Raw genomic sequence first — 22,753 nt, 5'->3', positions numbered from 1 at the left:
CTTGGTGAATCTGACTATTATGTGTCTTGGGGTTGCTGTTTTCGAGGAATATCTTTGTGGTGTTCTCTGTATTTCCTGAATTTGAATGTTGGCCTGCCTTGCTAGGTTGGGGACGTTGTCCTGGATAATATCCTGAGGAGTGTTTTCCAACTTGGTTCCATTCTCCCCATCACTTTCAGGTATACCAACCAAACTTAGATTTGGTCTTTTCACATAGTCCCATATTTCTGGGAGGATTTGTTCATTTCTTGTCACCCTTTTTTCTCTAATCTTGTCTTCTCACTTTATTTCATTAAGTTGATGTTCAATCACTGATATCCTTTCTTCCACTTGATCGATTCGGCTATTGAAACTTATGTATGCTTCATGAAGTTCTTGTGCTTCATTTTTCAGCTCCATCAGGTCGTTTATGTTGTTTTCTACACTGGTTATTCTAGTTAGCAATTCATCTAACCTTTTTTCAAGGTTCTTAGCTTCCTTGCTTCGGGTTAGAACATGCTCCTTTAGCTCGGGTGAGTTTGTTATTACCCACCTTCTGAATCCTACTTCTGTCAACTCATCAAACTCATTCTCTGTCTAGTTTTGTTCCCTTGGTGGCAAAGAGTTGTGATCCTTTGGAGGAGAAGAGGTGTTCTGGTTTTTGGAACTTTCAGCCTTTCTGTGCTGATTTCTCCCCATTTTTGTGGTTTTATCTACCTTTAGTCTTTGATGTTGGTGACTTATGGATGGGGTGTGGATGTCCTTTTTGTTGATGTTGATTCTATTCCTTTCTGTTTGTTACTTTTCCTTCTAACACTCAGGCCCCTCAGCTGCAGGTCTGTTGGAGTTTGCTGGAGGTGCACTCCAGACCTGTTTGCCTGGGTATCACCAGCAGAGGCTGCAGAACAGCAACCATTGTTATCTGACCCTTCTTCTGGAAGCTTCATCCCAGAGAGGCACCCACAAGATGCCAGCCAGAGCTCTTCTGTATGAGGTTTCTGTTGGCCCCTATTTGGAGGTGTCTCCCAGTCAGGCTACACAGGGGTCAGGGACCCACTTGAGGAGGCAGTCTGTCCATTATCAGAGCTTGAACACTGTGCTGGGAGAACCACTGCTCTCTTCAGAGCTGTCAGGAAGGGACGTTTAAGTCTGCTGAAGCTGCACCCACAGCTGCCCCTTCCCCCAGGTGCTCTGTTCCAGGGAGATGGGGGTTTTATCTGTAAGTCTCTGACTGGGGCTGCTGCCTTTTGTTCAGAGATGCCCTGCCCACCGAGGTGGAATCTAGAGAGGCAGTCAGCTTTGCTGAGCTGTGGTGGACTCTGCCCAGTTTGAACTTCCCAGTGGCTTTGTTTACACTGTGAGCATAAAACCGCCTACTCAAGCCTCGGCAATGGCAGACACCCCTCCCCCTACCAAGCTCCAGCATCCCAGGTCAATCCCAGACTGCTTCACTAGCAGCAAGAGTTTCAAGCCAATGGATCTTAGCTTGCTGGGCTCCGTGGGCATGGGACCCGCTGAGCCAGGCACTGGAGGGAATCTCCTAGACGCTGGTTGCTAAGACCATGGGAAAAGCACAGTATCTGGGCAGGAGTGTACCATTCCTCCCGGTAAAGTCTCTCACAGCTTTCCTTGGCTAGGAAAGGGAAATCCCCCAACCTCTTGCACTTCCTGGGTGAGGTGACGCCCCGCTCTGTTTTGGCTTGCCCTCCATGGGCTGCACCCACTGTCCAACCAGTCCCAATGAGACGAACCACATACCTCAGTTGGAAATGCAGAAATCACTCGCCTTCTGTGTGGATCTCACTGGGAGCTGCAGACTGGAGCTGTTCATATTCAGCCATCTTGCCTGACCCTCCCTGATTTGCATTTCTCTAATGACCAGTGATGATGAGCCTTTTTTCATATGTTTGTTGGCTGCATAAATGTCTTCTTTTGAGAAGTGTCTGTTCATATCCCTCACCCAGTTTTTGATGGGGTCGTTTGTTTTTTTTCTTGTAAATTTGTTTAAGTTCTTTGTAGATTCTGGATATTAACCCCTTGTCAGATGGATAGATTGCAAAAATTTTCTCCCATTCTGTAGGTTGCCTGTTCACTCTGATGATAGTTTCTTTTGCTGTGCAGAAGCTCTTTAGTTTAATTAGATCCCATTTGTCAATTTTGGCTTTTGTTGCCATTGCTTTTGGTGTTTTAGTCATGAAGTCTTTGCCCATGCCTATGTCCTAAATGATGTTGCCTAGGTTTTCTTCTAGGGTTTTTATGGTTTTAGCTCTTACATTTAAGTCTTTAATCCATCTTGAGTTAATTTTTATAGAAGATGTAAGGAAGGGGGCCAGTTTCAGTTTTCTGCATATAGCTAGCCAGTTTTCCCAACACCATTTATTAAATAGGGAATCCTTTCCTCATTGCCTGTTTTTGTCAGATTTTTCAAAGATCGTATGGTTGTAGATGTGTGGTGTGATTTCTGAGGCCTCTGTTCTGTTCCATTGGTCTATATATCTGTTTTGGAACCAGTGCCATGCTGTTTTAGTTATTGTAGCCTTGTAGTATAGTTTGAAGTCAGGTAGCATGATGCCGGATGGAGGCCATTTTTATCTCGTTCAAGGTCACATCCCCAGTGTTTAGTTTAGTACCTGGCACACAGTTGGCAGTTAAGTGGTTACTAAATGAATGACTAAATAATAAGTATTTATTAAACAAAATGATGTGTAGGATTCATTGTTTAATGGGTACTTTTTGTTTTCTAAATATAATATAATATTGACTATGCCCTTTTAAACGGCACATTCTGCCCCTATCACAGGCAGGCTCCTTTCCCACACCCTTTTTCCTTTGAAAATCTCTGTGCTCGGAAGTTAGATATTGGAATTACTTCCCCCTGTGTCTTAAATTGCCATGAATTCACCCTGTGTTTTGGATCGTTGTTGCATCCTGAGAGGGATGTTCTTCATTCCTTGGGTCATTAGAAGTCAAAGGGAGAATGAACAACAGAATACAAGGTGATTATGAGACATCCAGGAAGATACCCAGTCAGCAGAACCTAGGGAAACAAATCTAATTATAGGACATAAATAATAAGAGAAACTAAGCGAGAGAGGTAAGGAGGAACCAGAAAGAGAAAACTAGGATGATGTGACTTAATGGGCATTAAAAGGAGGGAAACCTCAAGGGTGATGGGGGGATTGTGTAATGTCAAATGCTGCAGGGAGCACCAGAATGCAGAGAAAAGATCTCTGCCTCTAGAGGTTGATATCCTCCAAGAATGCAGCTTTAGAAGAGTGGGCTAGGGGTGAGGAAGCGAAAGCTTTGGACATAGCCATTCATTCTAGAGGTCTGGTAGTAAAAGGTCAGTGATGATGTCCCCCTCTTTTCTTCCCACAGGGAGTGCTTTTAGATAGCCTCTGGGAAGGGGAAAGTCAGGGGGTCAGACTTGCTCCCCCTCCATTTGAGAAGTCACTTCTTAGCCCATTCTTTTCATCACCTTGAAACTCAGGGTGAAATGTCTATCCAGTGACCTAGGACAGGGTAGCCTTCTCTCTTTTCTGCATCCAGCTATGGCCCTGCTTCCTCATATCAATGTACACAAAGAACCCTGAGGGAGGCTAAATGGTAAAAGCTTCAGGTAAGTGTCCTAAAGCTACCTGGGGTTCAGGTGTTGACTTGAGGGTGGCATGGGGTGTGGACAAGTGAGATCAGACATTGTTATTTTGGGACTAGTTAATGTGCTCCTTTGACCAACATGATGTGGGGCAAAGCTTTATGGTGTAGGTAAGAGGTTGGAAACTTAACTATTTTCAGTACTAGGTAGGTATCATAAGTTAGTGAAGTAGGCAGGGCAGGCCAGAAGTGAAATGTGAAGTGCAAGCCCCGTTTAGAATAGGACAGAGGCTACTCAGCACCAGCTAATTGTTGCCTCATAGGGATGTGGTCCCAGCATGCATAAGGCACAGAAGCAGGGAGAGTCTGGATTATTCTAGGAGCTGAATAAAGAATAGTGTGGCTGGAATGCTGTGAAAGGAGTAGAGATATGAGTAGGGGTCTTGTAGGCCTTGTCAACATTTTGTGACCATGCAGTGGGAATGACTGGGGGCTGGCAGAGAGGGAAGAGTATTTTTATTCCCTTTCATTACCTTTCCAGGACAGCCAATCACAGCCATCTTACCTTATTCAAAGTAGTTTAAGGGGCTACTATTTCTTCAATTCTATAATGAAAATATTAAAGAACAAGCTTACCTCCTGGGCAAAGAAAGTTTGTTTTTTGGTAGGAATTTTGTAAGCATTGCATGTTTTCTTCCCTGCTTGCAAAAGGCATAATTTATCTTTTGGGAATGGGGCATCCGGGTCTTAATGTATTTAACTTCAGTACAATACATTAGGTTACTGTTGATTAAATCCATTTGTTTCCCACAAGAAAACAAAAATGATTAGTTATATGGTGAGTACTGAGTAGTTTTCAGTTTTGTAAAGGAGATCTGATCGAGAGTGTCCCATAACAATACCATTTACTGATATGAAAAAGCACAGTAGAAGAAAAGGCTTGATAAGAGAAATCGAGTTTTGATTGTTTTTATTTTTATTTTTTTAGACAGAGTCTCACTCTGTTGCCCAGGCTGGAGTGCAGTGGCATGATCTTGGCTCACTGCAACCTCTGCCTCCCGGTTTCAAGCAATTCTCCTGCCTCAGCCTCCTGAGTACCTGGGATTACAGGAGCCTGCCATCACACCGGCTAATTTTTGTATTTTTAGTAGAGACAGGGTTTCACCATGTTGGCCAGGCTGGTCTCAAACTCCTGATCTCAAGTGATCCACCTGCCTCGGCCTCCCAAAGTGCTGGGATTACAGATGTGAGCCACCGCATCTGCCCAAGAGTTTTGATTTTTAAAAAACTTTGATATATCTACCAGATATGCAAATGGCGATGCTAAGTAGGCAGTTAATGAGGTAAGCCAGGAGGTCAGGACTTAAGATGTGTTTGGGAACCATTAGCTTATAAATGCTATCAAGGCAATAGGAATGGCTGACATCAGATAAGAGTACATAGATGGAGAAGTGAAAGGGAGCCACATGTGAGCCTTAGCTTCAGTCTTTACTGGTCCTGTGGAGGAGGCAGTGGATCTGCAAAGAGCCTGAGAAGCAGCTAGGAAGGAAGGAGTAAAACTGGGGGAATGTAGTGTTACAGAAACCAAGAGAAGAGAGTGTGGTATTTATGATAAAAAGGGAGAAAGTTGAAGAGATTGAAAGAAATAAAACAATCAGGAAGTCTGTATTTTAGTAACTGGTCTATAATGATATGTGAGCTGAATTTTCTTATGAGTTCTTTTCTTACTCACTTCTTAGATATCCACAGATATGCCCTTAGTTTTTGTTTTGTCTGTGATCCTCCCCAGTGCAGTCCAGACTCAGGGTAGATTCTGGTAGATTTCCTGCTCTAGATGAATTAGTAGTGCCTTCCGTGACATATCCCCTAATTTTCTTGCTGATTTTGGGCACCCTAGATGTTGCAAATATTTTTCTACCTGCACTGACTTTACAGATTATTCCTTTTCCTCCTCTGAAGAAGCTTGGAAGTCTTCAAAGTTTCCACACACACACACACACACACACACACACACACACACAAATTACTACTTTTTGGGGGGGAGGTCTGCTTGAAAGGAAAGCACTCTCTTACCTGCCCAGTGAGCTTTCCCCTGAGCTTCAGGTCATCTTGCATGAACATGGCAGTAACCCTCTTTTTTCTCTTTTCTTTGAAGTCTCCATGAACCTGTTCCTTGGAAACTCTTCCTTTTTCTTGATTAAACTTCCCTGTCTTGTCCTACTCCACTGACTAATGATGTAATTGATGGCTAACATTTGAGATTAATTAACTTTGATGAGCTTTGTTTTTCTTTTCTATTCTTTTCAGCCATTATTTCAGTTCATCCCCACTGCAACTCCCCAACCCCTTCCCTTTGAATCTTGTGGTCTTGAGAGCTAGTCTTTGTCATATGTCTTGTTGTGCTGAAGGTTTGTGAGATGATTCTGTGTAATTCAGTAATAATAATTAATTTGTACTATTATTAATTTGTACTAATTATATCAGTAATGATACCAACAATGCTGACTGCCATTTATTGAACTTCTTTATGTGGCTGAGAGCTATGCTAAGGATTCCAGGTGTATTGTCTTATTTCATTTTCACAAAACCCCATTACATATTCATTTATTTACTAAAAATTTGTTTTGAACACTTGCCATATACTGGATACTGTGCTAGGTGCTAGGGTTACAGTGATAAACAAAACAGTCTCTGTTCCTGAAGAGCTTAGGGTATAGTGGGAGAAATAGATGTTAACAAAGTAAAAATAACTGTTTAATGATGCGATAAGTGACATAGAAGGTATAACAGAATAATAAGATCTATTTTATTTTACTTTATTTTGTTTAGTTTTATTTATTTCTTTTGAGACAGAGTCTTGCTCTGTCACCTAGAGTGGAGTACATTGGCACGATTTCAGCTCACTGGAACCTCCACCTCCTGGGTTCAAGTGATTCTCCTGCCTCAGTCTCTCAAGTAGCTGGGATTTTAGGGGTGCACCATCACACCTGGCTAACTTTTTTGTATTTTTTAGTAAAGACAGGGTTTCACCAAGTTGGCCAGGCTGGTCTTGAACTCCTGACCTCAAGTGATCTCCCCACCTTGGCCTCCCAAAGTACTGGGATTACAGGCGTGAGCCACCACACCCAGCCTAGAAGATTCATTTTAGATACAGTGGTCTGGGAAGGTTTCTCTTAGGAGGTGACATATTTAAATTAAGGCATAAAGAATAGGAGGACCCCAGCAGGCAGAGGAAAGGCCTGCAGGAAGATGTAAATAATTAACACAAAGAACTTTTCCTTTAATAGAGAAACTGAAAGAAGATCAGGGAGGTTACATAGAGAGTGTCAGAAGGGTAAAGCTAGCTGAGGCTGGAGGTGGGCCAGACCATCCAGGGCCGTGGAAAATATATTTCTTTCGTGTGCATTGGGAAGCCTTCAGGGTTTTAAGCAGGCAACTGAAGGATCCAATTTATATTAAAAACATTACTCTGGCAGTCTTGTGGAGAGGAGGTTAGAGAGGGACAAGAACAAAAGTGGGGAGAACTGTTCTGAGGTTAAGGTAGGATTCAGGTTAGAGGTGGTGATGGTGGGATACAGGATGGTGGTCAAGGAGTTGGGGGAGCAGTGGAAGGTCCAAGAAATATTTCTAAGGTGGAGTCCAAAGGGCGTGGTGACAAAGACACTGGAGTCCAGGGATGACTTAGATTCTTGGCTCAAACAATGGAACTGATGTGATACCATCCTGTTCCTTTTTCAGTCTGGGAGACTAAGGCTCCAAGAGGTTAGGCAATATGTCCCAGGAGATGCGTCTAATAAACACTGTACAAGTTGAGCATCCGAAATCCAAAAATCCAATATCCAAAATGCTCCAAAATCTGAGATTTTGAGCACCACATTGACATGAATGAAACTCAAGGGAAATACTCATTTTGAATTTCGGATTTTTGGATCTGGGATACTCAACCAGTACATATAATGCAAATATTCCAAAATCTGAAAAAAATTTGAAATCTGAAACATTTCTAGTCCCAAGCATTTCAGACAAGGGATGCTCAACTTGTATCAGGATATGAGCAGGGCCCATCTAATTCCAGAGAGTACACATATAACCAACACACTGTATTATTTCTCAACAAGTCAATCCTGCTGCTTTCTAAAGGGAGAGAAATGGTTGTCTTCTGGATTATAAACTCTCTGTCAACCACAATTCCATTTGCTTAGTTATCAAAGAGAGAGTCAATGTGCTGGTGTGTTATCTTTAGCATGTTTTGGCCTGAAGTGGATTGGAATATATTGTTTGAATCACATGCTGGAAATGATGTTATCCTTAGGTGTTTGACCCAGGTGAGCAGTTTTAAATCTGAAGGAGAGGAGATGATAATCCTATCCTAGATATTCAAATTCCTTTGCCAGGAACAATAGGAACCAAGCTTCCTGCTCTTCGTTCTCTCTCATGGGATCAGAAGATGTGTCATTCCTGAATTCCTTTGAGGCCTTTCAGCAACTTACATGACGTTGTCAAGGGCAGTTGCCCTGGAAAAAGTGGGTTTACTCTGTGGGAAAAAGAGGAAGATGAAGTAGGTTAATTGGAACTGGAACCTCAGCCCACCCCTCATAACTACAGAGGAGGATTGGAGACTACTGACAGGCAGATAGTAGAGATATTGACAGCACAGGGCAGGATTAAATTAAAAAAATGTAATTTGAAAACTCGGTTATGCATGGTGACCCTAACACTAAATAACTTGTTGGATATGTTTTGGTGATGTCCCAAGACTTTCCGTATGCTGCTGGTGTTTGTGCATCTGTAAGATGACCCTTTTATTTTTACTTTATTTGCAAAATCATAGGTCTGTGGAGAGAGGCAAGAATATAAAAACGTGGAGCAATCATGAGTTTACCTCTTTGGAATGATTAATTGTGGAGTAAATTGTGACAGTAGCATTTTTTATAGGTGTTGAAATTTCCGTTTCCTGTAAAAAGAATCATACCAGTTTGACTTATACCAAGACAAAGAGATTAATGCATAGATATATATAGATATATTCTTAGGAAAGACTGTGTGACAAAAAAGAGAATATGTCAAAGTTCTTTCAGAGGAAGGCCGGGGAATGTTTAGTGGAAGACCAAGCACCACTAGCTAACAAATCTGTGAGGGTTTAGTGGCATTTCCTGAGCCCCAAACAGAAGAGCAACATGGCAGCAAACCAGTGGGCTCAAGAGCCAGAGAAAGACAGCCTTGCTGTATGAAGGGAAGGAAGTATTCTTGTCCTTTGTCCACCTCTACTTTCCTTCCTCCATTTTTTAAGAAAGAACTTATATACCAGATAGTTATATTATATGTTTTGTCTCAAATTTTTACTAGTTATGACTGAAACTGCCCATTTTGCCTGCTCCATCTTTTGCTATAATTCTAACTGCCTGGTCATCATGTCATTGGGGTCTCCTCAAGCATGGGGAATGGGTAGAATAGGAACACTTGGCCTTAAGAACGACTCTGCGTGGAATGCACATTACAGAAATAATAGCAGAAGTCCCTACGCCCCTCAAAGAATCTACTCAAAGATTTTGACACTTTAAATTAAAGAAGTATTTAGAGAATTATCAAGACCTCGACTGGTCACAATCGTTCATGCCCGTAATCCCAACACTTTGGGAGGATGAGGCAGGCAGATTACTTGAGTGCAGAAGTTTGAGACTAGCCTGGGCAACATGGCGAAACCCTGTCTCCACAAAAAGTAGAAAATTTGTCCTGATGTGATGGTGCGCACCTGTAGTCTCAGCTACTTAGGAGGCCGAGGAAAAAGGATCACCTGAGCCTGAGGAGGTTAAGATGCAGTGAGCTGTGATTGCGCCACTGCACTCTCCAAAGCACATTTTTTTTTTTCCTTTTTGCTAAACAGAAAGCTAACACATTTGTGGGAAATTAGTGTTTTGGTTTGTCAGAGTGTGAGTTAACTTGTCTTCAAGAGGAATTTGCAAAGGCAATAGAAATGTCTGAGCAAGTGAGAGTACCCCTTTTTGCTCTCTCTCATCAAGGAGCATATTTTGCAAATATAGGTGAAGGGAATCCAAGATTTCTAGATAGATCATTGCTTACATAATTTGGAAAATGCTAAGCTTTCCTGGCTTATTTTTCAGAAGACATGAAAACTGGCCTCTCAAAATGTATAGTATTATTTAGAGACGTGCCACCTGCAGGTCCTTTATTTAGGGGTGGTGGGGAGCTGCGGATGCATGACAGATGAGTTGCTGATGCTTGACCAAGGCCATCCTGTTATGTTGTAGATGAGAGGGGAGGAGTGAAACATTACTCATGGTTTAGTGGCCTCTACTGTGCCCCCTTCCCCTCTTGAGAGACTATTTCTGAGCTCCCCTAAGACCCCTACATCCACAGTGAGAAGTCAGTCCCCTGCTATGGAACTATGTCCATAGGAAACTTTCAAACTTAGTGGAACTCTGACCCATTCAGCAAGTATTTACTGATCATTAGGCTAGGATACAGGGCAAGAGAGAGGAAGACATAATTTGTACTTTCAGTCAGCTTGTAATTAAGCTGAAGGGACAAAACTTACTGATGTATCAAGCAGCTGGAAAACGGTGTAAAGCAGGGTATGAATAAACATGCCCTTAAGGGTGAGAACGGCAGACACCAGAGTGGTCTAGCACATAACTTTGCTGCCCCTGTTGCTGTGGCTGTCTTCTCCTCCCCTCAATGGTCATTTGATCAGTCAGATGGTTATGGTGACAAGTTTGTGAACAATGGCTGTAAAACTGACAACACAATGGCATATAAAGCTGAAAGGACTCACCCTGTTTGAATGAGTGACTGAAGCATACACAGTGTTGTTCACTGGAGAGACTGAAATATACTCTATGTTCCCCGCAGACTCTGCTGTTAACATAGGAAGGCACAGTCAATGGCAGAAGGACTCTGGGACTGCTCTCCCAGGACCTCGCCCTCCCCAGTGCCCACTGTGTCCCCAGATAGGCAGGTGTTTGAAGCACCTGCTTTCCTGAGGGATCACTCATTCTTGACAGTCTTTGGAGTTCTGGGTGAACCTTCTCAGTCATGTGGTCTATTTCTGACCACATCTCTTGGGGTAGGAGGTGGTGTTGAGGTCCCCTAAAGCTTCAGAGTCTCCCTCAGGCTTCACATGTGGGTCAGGAAGCTCCTGGGACCAAATAGCACTGCCTATGGAAGGGCTAAAGACACCTTGTTGGCAAACATAACAAGCCAGTTATTTCACATACAGGATATTATTAAGCTTTTCAGAGGTCCCTATAGTGGATTTGATTATTTTGGAGATGAGGAGCTGGAGGCTCAGAAAACTTAACTGACTTGTGCAAAGCCATACAGGCAGTGATGAAACAGGAACTCAAATTCATGTCTTCTGGCTTCAGACCTTATGCCTTTTCCTTTACAAGCGATGTCATGCATCACTCATGCGTGAAATGAGACCCAAAGCCAATCTGAGTCCAGAGCCTGTGTTTGTGTTTCTATATCATGTTTTCTCTTTCCACTGTGTCTATCCATTGCCAAAACCCTGGCTCAACAGTAATGATGCAGTCAGACAGTTTGGTTTTGTGCCTTGGATGCTTTAATCCTGCCTGTGCCCTGGACTTGCTGGGTGACGAGGGATGATCCCTTTCATTGGGACTTAGTGTCTCCATCAGCAGGGTGGTGAATGAACCTGATATCACCAAGAGAGACTGTGTGAGTGACTGGTTCACATGCCTGTGCCTGTGAACCATGTAGGACCCATGATTACAGGTCATCTCCCCTCACACCATGTGGTCTGAGTAATGACATTCTGACTCCTTCCTCTGTCATTATCCAGCCCTCTGCCATCCCCCTTTCTCTTCCATTTGGCTCTTCCCATCTGCTTTATGATGGAGAGTTAAGAGTCTGAATGCTCACCAGGGCCCTGTGTTCGCTGAGTAGACAAAGGTAGAGAATCTGAAAAATAAAACCAGAAAATTTAAATGTGTGACAGCAGTGGGAGAGGCATTTCACCCCCAACCCCATGAGTGTTGGGATGTGGTGGGAGGGGACCCAAAAGGAAGGGCAAGCAGCCCTGAGACAGGGTCCTACTTTTCCCTGTAGGATATTTCTCTGAGGATATTAGCAGGTGCAAGATCACACCCCAGGATCATCTCAGTGGACTAGCTGAGCCGGGGTTTGCAGCCTCCCTCCCTCCTCCTGTCCTCCACAAGAGATCCTTGGGAATCAGAGGCCCCAAACTCTCAATCCCTGGAACCCTGGAGAGGAGACAAGTAGGAAGAAAGGAAACCTGCCTTTTCTTTTCCTCAAAACAAGTGACAGCACTATGATGAAACCGGTGACTATGCATGTCCCAAAAACCACAAACAGAATCATTTTGGTATCTATATATTGAATTTTAACATCTGAAAAGAGAAAAAAGAAATGACATTTGAGACACATCAAGTGAGACCCACTGTTCTTGGAGCCTTCATGGAGCCTCTTCTAGGCCATATTTGGGGGCTAGGTAGGTTTATTTATACCCAGAGGCTTTGGGGTGAGAGTCCTATGTGGCAGGCAGGGGAGGGTGGGGCCCAGTGGAGTGGTGGGGAGAAAGCAATCGTACCTTCCCAGGCCTTTGCTTTTGGGTTCTGAGTGGGTTGGAGGAGGGGTTGGGGAATGGAGAGGAAGGAAGGAGAATCTGCTGGGAGTACTGAGAGATGCAGAGCGCCAGAGGGCATCTGTCCCCTCCCAGCAGCATTTTCTGCCTCCCACTGGGCCACTGTTTTGGAAATTATGTAGGATGTGAGGACGCATTACACCCCACAGCTGCTCAAGGCTCTCAGACCTGAGGCAAGCTGTTACCTCCGCAAAGCTTCTGGGCAGAGACAGAGAAGGATAAATTGCTGACAGCATTCTCTGCTATGCAGGTGTAGTCCTGTTCACTGGAAATCCTGGGGTCCCAGGAGGTAGTGATGTTTGGCTCACTTGAAAGTGTGCTTCCCAAGGCCTCCCATCTGAATGAGACATTGTCATCTGCATCCTCCACAGAGCAAGTCAGATGGATCTCACAGGTCCTATTCCGAAATAGCTGACTGTAATTGTTAACTTGTATGTTCCTCAGTTGTCCTGTTTGCAGAAAAATAAGATCCAGATTAAGGACAAATGTCTTGGCTCAGCCCCCTGTGAAAAATATCCTTCACCTCAATGTTTTGTATTTCACCTTTGCTGTATATTATGGTCTGTAGACTCTGTAAAGGACTCTGCTTTTATTGCCCAATTGATGGTAGCAAGGTCTGGGATGACCAAATGATGTGGGACATCAGTATGGGACAGGATAGCCAGCAGAAGAAGTGGGAAGGGAGAGACTGAGGTTTCCATCAACTAGTTGGATAGTTTTGGGGTGGTCATTTTATATTTCTGGGCTCCAGTTTATCCCTGGGGTCTCTTCTAGTACTTGCACTCTGCCCCTGTGTAAAGACAATTTGGAGACCAAGCCGAGAATTCTGAGGGCACCTCAGTGAGGTCAGAAGCCAAAAGACCAGGTGCAAGAGTCCTGTTTCCTCTGCTATCAGAATTACCTAACTGGGGTGGAAGATGGAAGCATCACTTCCTTGGGGAATTTAAATCTATGGGGATCCTGGTTCTCACTGTATCTAAAGCTGGCTCCAATAGTGAGAAAGAGACTCAGATGTAGAAGGTCAGCAAGAGAGAAAGGAAAATGCTGAGAACCAAAGAACTGGGGGAGGAAGAAGTGAAGAAGCTGAGAGAGCAAGCAGGCAATTCTGGGGAGCAAAGAATTGCAGCATATCTAGGCATGTGAGAAGACGTGATGCAGATATTTCTGAGAGCAAAGACCAGGAAATATTGCCTAGTAAGACGTAACTGTGAACCAATGGGAACATGGGAGCAAAACAGAAAAGGCCACTGACTTAGCCTTGGCCTAAGGTTTGAAGTAAAGGTGACCCAACCAGGAAGAGAATGACTCCAATTCTGTGACTAGAAGAGACCGAGTAGTGCTTTAAGCTTAGTTGAGTAGGGGTTATGGAGTATCTGTACTGAAATCTTACCAGAACAGAGTTTTCATATATGGGAAAAGTGTTGGATTTGGAGTCAGGAAGACCTGAATTAAGATCATGGCTTTGGGCCGGGCGTGGTGGCTCAAGCCTGTAATCCCAGCACTTTGGGAGGCCAAGACGGGCGGATCACGAGGTCAGGAGATCGAGACCATCCTGGCTAACATGGTGAAACCCCGTCTCTACTAAAAAATACAAAAAACTAGCCGGGCGAGGTGGTGGGCGCCTGTAGTCCCAGCTTACTTGGGAGGCTGAGGCAGGAGAATGGCGTAAACCCGGGAGGCGGAGCTTGCAGTGAGCTGAGATCCGGCCACTGCACTCCAGCCTGGACGACAGAGCGAGACTCTGTCTCAAAAAAAAAAAAAAAAAAAAAAAAAAGATCATGGCTTTGTAATTTACTGGCTACATGACCATGGACAAATTACTCCTATATCCAAGCCTCAGTTTCCTTATCTGTAAGACCAGGTAATAATACCCACTTCTTAGGTAATTTTGAGGAATAAATGAGACAGTGCCTGGTACAGGGATAGCAAATATTTGGCATGAAAGTCACATCTTCCTCATCCAATGTTGATGGCTGAACTAAAAAAAAAATCCATCTTGCTACCTTTTTCCACTTAATGAATATGTAAGGACATTTCCACATGTATGTAAGTGTGTAAGTATATCTCAAACTTGGTAGAGTCTAAAGGACTCCTGTTTTTCTCTCCCAAACCTTCTCAACCTACAGTTTTCCCCATCTGACTTGTTGTCAACTGCATCCTTCCTATCATTGAGGCCAAAACCCCTGGAGTTATTGCTGACTCATATCTTCATCTCATACTCCCACATCAGGAAATCCTGGTGGCTTTATCTTCAAAATATGTCCAAAATGCAACCACTTCTCACCATCTCCACTGCTACCACCCTGATCCAAGCTAGCATCAACTCTTGTATGGACTATTGCAATGGTCTCCTAATTGGGCCATTGGCTTCTACCCTTCTCCCTTGAACTCTATTCTCAACACAGCAGCCAAAGGAATCCTTTAGACAAGTAAGTCAAATCATATTACTTGTTTGCAAAACCTTCTGATGGCTCTCAGTGTCACTGAGAGTAGAAGCCAAAGTCTTTGTGATGGCGCAGTCCTTATGCGATGTGGCCCCTGTTTCCTTTCTGGCCTCATTTTCTATTACCTACCCCTTAGTCTGCTCCTGGATGTTTGGGCTCCTTGGTGTTTCTTCAGTAGGCTAGGCACAGGGGACCTTGCTATCTATGCCAGACAGCGTGGTTTCCGGTTGTCTGCATGGCACCCTTCCTCACTTCCAATAGGTCTTGGCTCAAATGTCATCTTTTCAATGAAGCTTGTTCTGATCACTCCTTTTAAAATTGTCCCCTGCTCCCTGGCACTCTTGATGCTTCTTATGCTGTTTTAATCTCTCCTTTGTTTATACCATTCAGGGCTTTCTTACATGCTATATCACTTGTTTATATGATATGTGAATTGTTTGTTACCTGCCTCTACTTCCCTTCCAGAATGTCAGCTCCATGAGGACAGTGATCTTTGTCTGTTTTGCTCACTGATGTATTCCAGGTGCTACAACAGTGCCTTGGACATTATCCATGTCTAACAAATATTGTTGACTCAATTAATAAACTTATCATGGCTTCAACATTTTCTTAATATTGAACTCTAGGCAGTTGTATTAGTTTGTTTTCACACTACTATAAAGATACTACCTGAGACTGGGTACTTTATAAACAAAAGGGGTTTAACTGACTCACAGTTCTACATGGATGGGGAGGCCTCAGCAAAACTCACAATCATGACGGAAGGGCAAGGGGAAGCAAGTCGTGTCTTGCATGGCAGCAGGAGAGAGAGAGAAAGGGCAAGGAAGTGCCACACTTAAAACCATCAGCTTTCATGAGAGCTCACTATCATGAGAACAGCATGGGGGAAACCTCCCACATGATCAAATCAGCAACCATCAGGTCCCTCCCTTGACATGTAGGGTTTACAATTCGAGATGAGATTTCGGTGGGGACACAGAGCCAAACCATGTTAGCAGTCAGTCCTAATTAATTGGTATTGGCCCATAAAATCAAATCTTTGCCATTCATATCCTGGCACATACCAAGAGATTGAGCAATGTTAAAAATCAAATCTATATAACTTATAACTTGAAATTCCTGGCAGGGCACGGTGGCTCAAGCCTGTAATCCTAGCACTTTGGGAGGCCGAGACGGGTGGATCACGAGGTCAGGAGATCGAGACCATCCTGGCTAACACGGCGAAACCCCGTCTCTACTAAAAAAATACAAAAAACTAGGCGGGCATGGTGGCGGCGCCTGTAGTCCCTGCTACTCGGGAGGCTGAGGCAGGAGAATGGCGTAAACCCGGGAGGCAGAGCTTGCAGTGAGCTGAGATCCGGCCACTGCACTCCAGCCTGGGTGGCAGAGCGAGACTCCGTCTCAAAAAGAAAAAAAAGAAATTCCTTTGCACTATTGTAAAACTACCTGGTGTGGCTCACACAGTTCTTTGTGTATGTGCCTTTGAAGGAGACGGCACTCTAAAAATCCCTGAAAGAGATCAGCATTGAGCCTCAAGAGGGTGGTTGTTGCAAGATAAGTCATACCTGGTCTTCTCAACAATGTTAGAGGAATATTATCTCAGCAAACGTGATGAAGCCTGGTACCCATTTCAGGCTTTCCATTGGATGAGTCTCTCTTCTCTCCAGTGTCCTACACTGCCTTGATAATTACTGGTCACCCAAAGTGATTCTGCCTGTAGTGGGTTGAATAATGACCTCACAAAAGATCTGTCCATGTCCTAATTCCCAGAATCTGAATATTACCTTATTGGACAAAAGGGTCTTTGCAGATGGAATTAAGTTATATGAGATTATCCAGTATAATCTGGATAGTCCCCAAACCCAATGACAAGTGTTCTCATAAGAGAAAAGCAAAGGGATGTTTGAGACAGACAGAAGAGAAGGAGGCAACCTGACTATGGAGGTAGAGATTGGTGTGATGCAGCCACAAGCGAAAGAAAACCAAGGAGAATGTTGACAGCAACCAGAAGATGGGACAGGCAAAGAGCAGATTGCCCCCTACAGCCTCCAGAGGGAGCAAAGCCATGCCCACACTGTGATTTTGGATTTCTGGCCTCCAGAACTGTGAGGGAATATGAATTTGTTCCGCCACCTACTTTATGGTATTTCTATTTCAGCAGCCTCAGGAAAGTAATACATTGCCCCAGGGTGATTTTTCCTTTTTAGTTAGAATTGCTTGTATAGAAGTTTTCCAGACATCACCTCTTTCCCATTACGTTTACCTGTTTGGTGTTCAATTCTTCAAGGACATGCCTTTGACTAATCTAACATGATAAACCTGCCAAATATTCAGGGGATACTAAAAGTTAACTTGTAATCTGTCTGTGGAGACATTTTATTTTAACAGTGCTTTTTTGAGTACCATGTCTTAACCCAAAGAACTCTGAGTGAATTTTAGACACTACAGGCCCTCAAGTGGATAAGAATTATAGAATTTCAGTGGTTTTTAATGTTTTCTGGTCTGATTGACAATTTAATGCTTGAATCTCCTGCTAAGTCGTTATTCTAAAGCCATTAATGGCATCTCTGAATATCACTGGTTGCTAGAGAGGTATTTTTCTGATATTGACTCATAAGCAACCTCATTATAGTTTCCATAATTTTATGTTGATAACATTTTCATTCTTTTTAATCTTGGGAAGGCAGATTGTTGACTGGTGATTAATATGAGCCATCGGGGGAAAATATTGTTAAAAATTAAATAAACTTGACAGAAAGGATGCTTCTCATTATCAGCCTATCTTTGCAGAGAACTTTCTAGGTAGACCACTGTTCTATACACAGATCACTCTACTGGGTCAGACTAGCCTTTGTGAAAAGGGAGGTGTTGTGGCAGGTAGTTATGTGGGAAGTGCTGCCATTACTATCCCTGTGACTTGTACGCAAATCACTGTGACTGAGGCTGTGCCTCAAGGGTATAAGATCTGTACCTACCTCATGGAGGCTTTGTGAGAATTACATGGCAAGCACATGTAATGCACAAGGCAACACTATCATAAATATTTGATTTCCATTACTTCTGCTACATTTCTGATTGAAGAAGACCATTTTACTGGAGTGAAGTAATTCTGAGCTGGGACACAAGACAGGCTCTGTCCTCAGCTCTGTCATTAACTGGCTTTGCAATGTCATTGTGTTGACACTGACTCAATGACTCCAAATGCCATATTCTTTACCACTAGGTGACAGTGCACATTTGAAGTCACATAGGATTGAAATACATGTGTATTTTTCAGTCCATATGGAATTAAACCCCATATTTTGACTCACTGAATATCCTCAGAGTATAACTGGACAGCTTTGCAGAGGTCTCTGTGGTTATCTGGGCACTGTAAGAGCCTGTGTCTTCCATCTCCAGGTTGCTGAGTTTCAGGGAGTAGGACTGGGTGAAGTTCAGTCGCTTTTGCTGTTTAGGATGAGTCATGTGGATTTTTGGACTGTTGGTTTCAGAGAGTACTATGAAGGCAAGAGATGCTCCATTGTAAAGCCAAGTGATGGACTGGATCCTCTCTCCAGCAGGAAACTCCAGGGGAAGAATTACTGACTCCCCCAGAACCCCATTCACCATCAGTGGGGTTGAGCGGCTTTGTGAAATTAGATTCCCTGTAAACACAGAAGGAAAGGTTTTACAAATGTTCCTGACAATCTCCCTGCCAAGTCCTGCACCCTTTCACCTAACTCTGCCAGTCTGTTAGAGCTCTCTGATACCAAAACTCAGAGATATGACAGAGTAGGAAAGCATAAGGAGATGGTTCTAAATGAATAATCACAGTCCCAGAGCTTCACCTCTAGCAAAATGTCAGCCACTCTTGGTTAGTAGGCAGCTAGTCTAGATGAAAATGGCTGAGTCCACGCTGGGTTCTACACTGGCTGGTCACTCCTAGGTCATAACTATACTTTGTGACCCCAGCCTCTGAATTCCTCAGACATTAGGTTGAGGGGGACAGGAAACTATAGACTCCAAAAACTGCAAGTCTTTGCTAATAAAGTATAATTAAAGCCTGATATTTACTGATTACCTACTGTGTATCCATCTTAGTAGGCTTGTGCAATTTAGAAGGCTGGAAACAGGGACTAATATCAGGGATTTATAGGATAGTCAGTTCTTCTTATACATTATTTCATTGATGCTGACTACAATCTGTGAGGCAGGCAGGATGGACATTATTACTCCATTTATAGATAAAGGAACTGAGCCACAGAAAGGTTAACTAATTTTCCCAGGATCGCACAGCTAAAGAATAGCAGAGTCAGGATTCAAACCCAGGTCTTCTGACTCCAGTGACTTTGTGTTCTTTTCATTATACCAGAATATTTTTCTTTATTCTCTCAGAAAGATTAGAAGGAGACAAAATTGATACATATAGAAATAATATATATATAATTTCATAGTAACACATGATGGCTACATTCTTGTGAGCTTATTTAGAACTATCAATGTTTAAGCAAAAAAGGTGAAATGGTCACAATGATTTTTAAAGAAGATGCTTCCTTAGCATCCTTTCCCAAATTCTTAGCAATTATCACACTATTTTGTAGTCTTGTTCACCTGTTTGTCTAACTGACCATGCCTTAATCATCTTTGCATGTCAGTACTCAGCACCATGTCTGACACGTAGTAGAGTCTGTGGAAATGTTCTAGAGGGTCAATGAATAAATAACTATAAGCATTACCTAACCTTCTCAGGATCTCTTACTTCTTTTTCTTAAAAATTTCAACTTTTATTTTAGATATGAGGGTACATGTGCAGGTTTGTTACATGGGTATATCGCACCCAGATAGTGGGCATATTAACTAATAGGTAGTTATTCAACCCATACCCATTCCCTTCCTTCCGCCTCTAGTAGTCCACAGTGTCTATTAATCCCATATTTATGTCCATGTGTGTTCAGTGTTTGGTTCCCACTTAAAAGTGAGAGCATGTTGTATTTGGTTTTCCGTTCCCATGTTAGTTTTCTAGGATTATGACCTCCAGCTCCACCCATGTTGCTGCAAAAGACATGATTTTATTCATTTTTATGGCTGGTTAGTATTCCATGGTGTATACGTACCATATTTTCTTTATCTAATCCATCATTGATGGGAACCTAGGTTGATCCTTGTCTTTGCTTTTATGAATAGCATAGTGATGAACATACAGGTGCATGTGTCTTTTTGGTATAATGATCTATTTTCCTTTGGCTATATACCCAGTAATGGGGTTGGTGGGTTGAATGGTAGCTCTGTTTTAAGTTCTTTGAGAAATCTCCAAACTGCTTTCCACAGTGAAAATTTACATTTCCCACTAACAGTGTATAACCGTTTGCTTTTCTCTGCAACCTCACCGTGGGACCTAGCACCAATTGTTTTTTATTTTTTGACTTTTAATAATAGCCATTCTGACAGAATGGTAAGGGTCCAGTTTCAATCTTCTGCATATGGCTATACAAAAATATAAAAATGTATATTAGTGTATTCTGAGTTTTCTATTCTCTTCCAGCTGTCATTCTGACAGAATAGCTATTATTAAAAAGTCAAAAAAGTGTATTAGTCCATTTTCACACTGCTGATAAAGACATACCCAAGACTAGTAATTTATAAAGGAAAGATGTTTAATTGACTCACAGTTCCACATGGCTGGGGAGGCCATGGCACTCACAATCATGGCGAAAGGTGAAGGAGGAGCAAAGTCATAGTTTTTTTTTTTTTTTTTTTTTTTTTGGGATGGAGTCTTGCTCTGTCACCCAGGCTGGAGTGCAGTGGTGCAATCTCAGTTCACTGCAAGCTCCGCCTCCCAGGTTCACGTCATTCTCCTGCCTCAGCCTCCAGAGTAGCTAGGACTACAGGTGCCCGCCACCACACCTGGCTAATTTTTTGTATTTTTAGTAGAGATGGGGTTTCACTGTGGTCTCGATCTCCTGACCTTATGATCCGCCTGCCCCAGTCTCCCAAAGTGCTGGGATTACAGATGTAAGCCACCGTGCCCGGCCAAAGTCACATCTTACATGGCGGCAGGCAAAGAGAATGTGTGCAGGGGAACTCCCCTTTATAAAACCACCATATCTCATGAAACTTATTCACTATCATGAGAATAGCACAGGAAAGACCTACCCCCATGATTCGATTACCTCCTATCGGGTCCCTCCCATGACATGTGGGAATTATGGGAGCTCTACAGTTCAAGATGAGATTTGGATGGGGACACAATCAAATCATATCATAAACCAAACCAGCATCTTTTTTTTTTTTTTTTGACTTTTTAATAATAGCCATTCTGACTGGTGTGAGATGGTATTTCATTGTGGTTTTGATTTGGATTTCTCTGATGATTACTGATGCTGAGCATTTTTTCATGTTTGTTGACTACTTGTATGTCTTCTTTTAGGAAGTGTCTGTTCATGTCCTTTGCCCATTTTTTAATGGGGTTTTTGCTTATTGGTTTAAGCTCCTTATAGATTCTGGATATTAAACCTTTGTTGGATACATAGTTTGCAAATATTTTCTGTCATTCCGTAAGATGTCTGCTTACTATAATGATAGTTTCTTTTGCTGTGCAGAAGCTCTGTAGTTTACTTAGGTTCCACTTGTCAATTTTTGTTTTTGTTGCAATTGCTTTTGGGGACTTAGCCAAAAATTCTTTGCCAAGGCCAATGTCAAGAAGGATATTTCCTATTTTTTTCTACAATTTTTATAGCTTGAGGTTTTACATTTAAATATTTGATCCGAAAAATAAATAAATAAATAAATAAATAAATATTTGATCCATCTTGAGTTAATTTTTGTATATGGTTAAAGGTAAGGGTCCAGTGTCAATCTTCTGCATATGGCTAGCCAGTTATCGCAGCACCATTTATTGAATAGGGAGTCCTCTCCCCATTGCTTGTTTTTGTAGGCCTTGTCAAAAATCAGATGGTTGTAAGGGTGTGGCTTTATTTCTGAGTTTTCTGTTCTCTTCCAGTTGTCTATGTGTCTGTTTGTGTACTGGTACCATGCTGTTTTGGCTACTATAGCCTTATGGTATGGTTCAAAGTCAGATAGTGTGATGTCTCTGGCTTTGTTGTTTTTGCTTAGAATTGCTTTGACTATTTGGGCTCTTTTTTTGGTTCCATATGAATTTTAGAATAGTTTTTCTAATTCTGTGAAGAATGACATTGGTAGTTTGATAGGAATAGCATTGTATCTAGAAATTGCTTTGGCCATTTTAACGATGTTGATTCTTCCAGTCCATGAGCATGGAATGTTGTCATTTCTGAGGGTTTCTTACTTCTTACGAGAGGAACTGAATAGGGGAGGAAATGTCTCTTGGCGTCCTAGTGCTCAGCTCCTGGGTGAGCTTGCACTTCCTCTCTCTTTCATGAATTGTCATATGGGTTCCAGGCACATGAGCATTGCTGTCATCAACATCTTTCCTATGAGCATTTTAATACACTGTTATTTGTCATCCTGACTCCTTTTTCCTCTAAATCACATGGGTGAATACCACAAGAAAAATTTTGAGCAAAATGTCCAGATACCAGAGAATACAATGATATGATTCTATTTATTTAAAGTTGATAAACAGACAAATCTATGCTGTCAGAAGTCAAGAGAGTGGTTACCTTTGAGGAGGCGGGAGAGGTGGTTAATAGGAGGGAGTATAAAAGAAGGATCCTGGAATGCTGATAATGTCCTATCTCTATATCTGTATTTGGCTACATGTCAATGGTCTACAAGGACCAAAATGATCTGGCCATCTCTCTCTCTTTGACCTAATTCCTATATTCTCTCCCTTGTTCACTTTGCTCTAGCCCATTTGGCTATTCCTTGAACAGGCCAGGGCTTTTGCATTTGCAATCCTTTCTGTCTGGAATGTACTTCCTCCAAGTATCCATGCAGCTTACTCTTTTGCCTCTATAAAGTCATTAATGCAAACATTCCTGCTCGGAGAGTTTAAGGAAGTGTGACCACTCTTTTCACACCATCAGCCCCCATCCACCCTTGCACATCCAGCTGCCTTTGGATTTACCATCTAGGACTTACCATCTAGTATACTTTATAATTTGCGTATTTGTTTTTATTTTGTCACCTCTCC

At 42.6% G+C, this 22,753-nt stretch overlaps 1 protein-coding gene across 8 annotated transcripts in view; it reads right to left on the bottom strand.

Moving 5' to 3' along the window:
• Window positions 1–6,314: 6,314 nt before the first annotated feature.
• The window catches only part of SLAMF6 (SLAM family member 6), a 39,432-nt gene continuing 22,993 nt past the window's right edge, over window positions 6,315–22,753 (bottom strand). For 2 of the 8 annotated variants that reach the window (XM_030934862.1, XM_010360743.2), the window contains 7 exons: window positions 17,973–18,305; window positions 12,403–12,666; window positions 11,853–11,963; window positions 11,476–11,514; window positions 10,367–10,446; window positions 8,456–8,527; window positions 6,315–8,107 (listed from right to left, as the gene is read on the bottom strand). In XM_030934862.1, coding sequence (XP_030790722.1) covers window positions 8,060–8,107; window positions 8,456–8,527; window positions 10,367–10,446; window positions 11,476–11,514; window positions 11,853–11,963; window positions 12,403–12,666; window positions 17,973–18,305 — 947 coding nt within the window. In that variant the 3' untranslated portion in view covers window positions 6,315–8,059. The other 6 variants (XM_030934861.1, XM_010360742.2, XM_030934867.1 and 3 more) reach the window with 5 other exon arrangements.

This window comes from Rhinopithecus roxellana, chromosome 8 (assembly GCF_007565055.1).
Source record: "Rhinopithecus roxellana isolate Shanxi Qingling chromosome 8, ASM756505v1, whole genome shotgun sequence".
Lineage (NCBI taxonomy): Eukaryota > Metazoa > Chordata > Mammalia > Primates > Cercopithecidae > Rhinopithecus > Rhinopithecus roxellana.
This window is presented reverse-complemented; position numbering and strand designations above follow the sequence as displayed.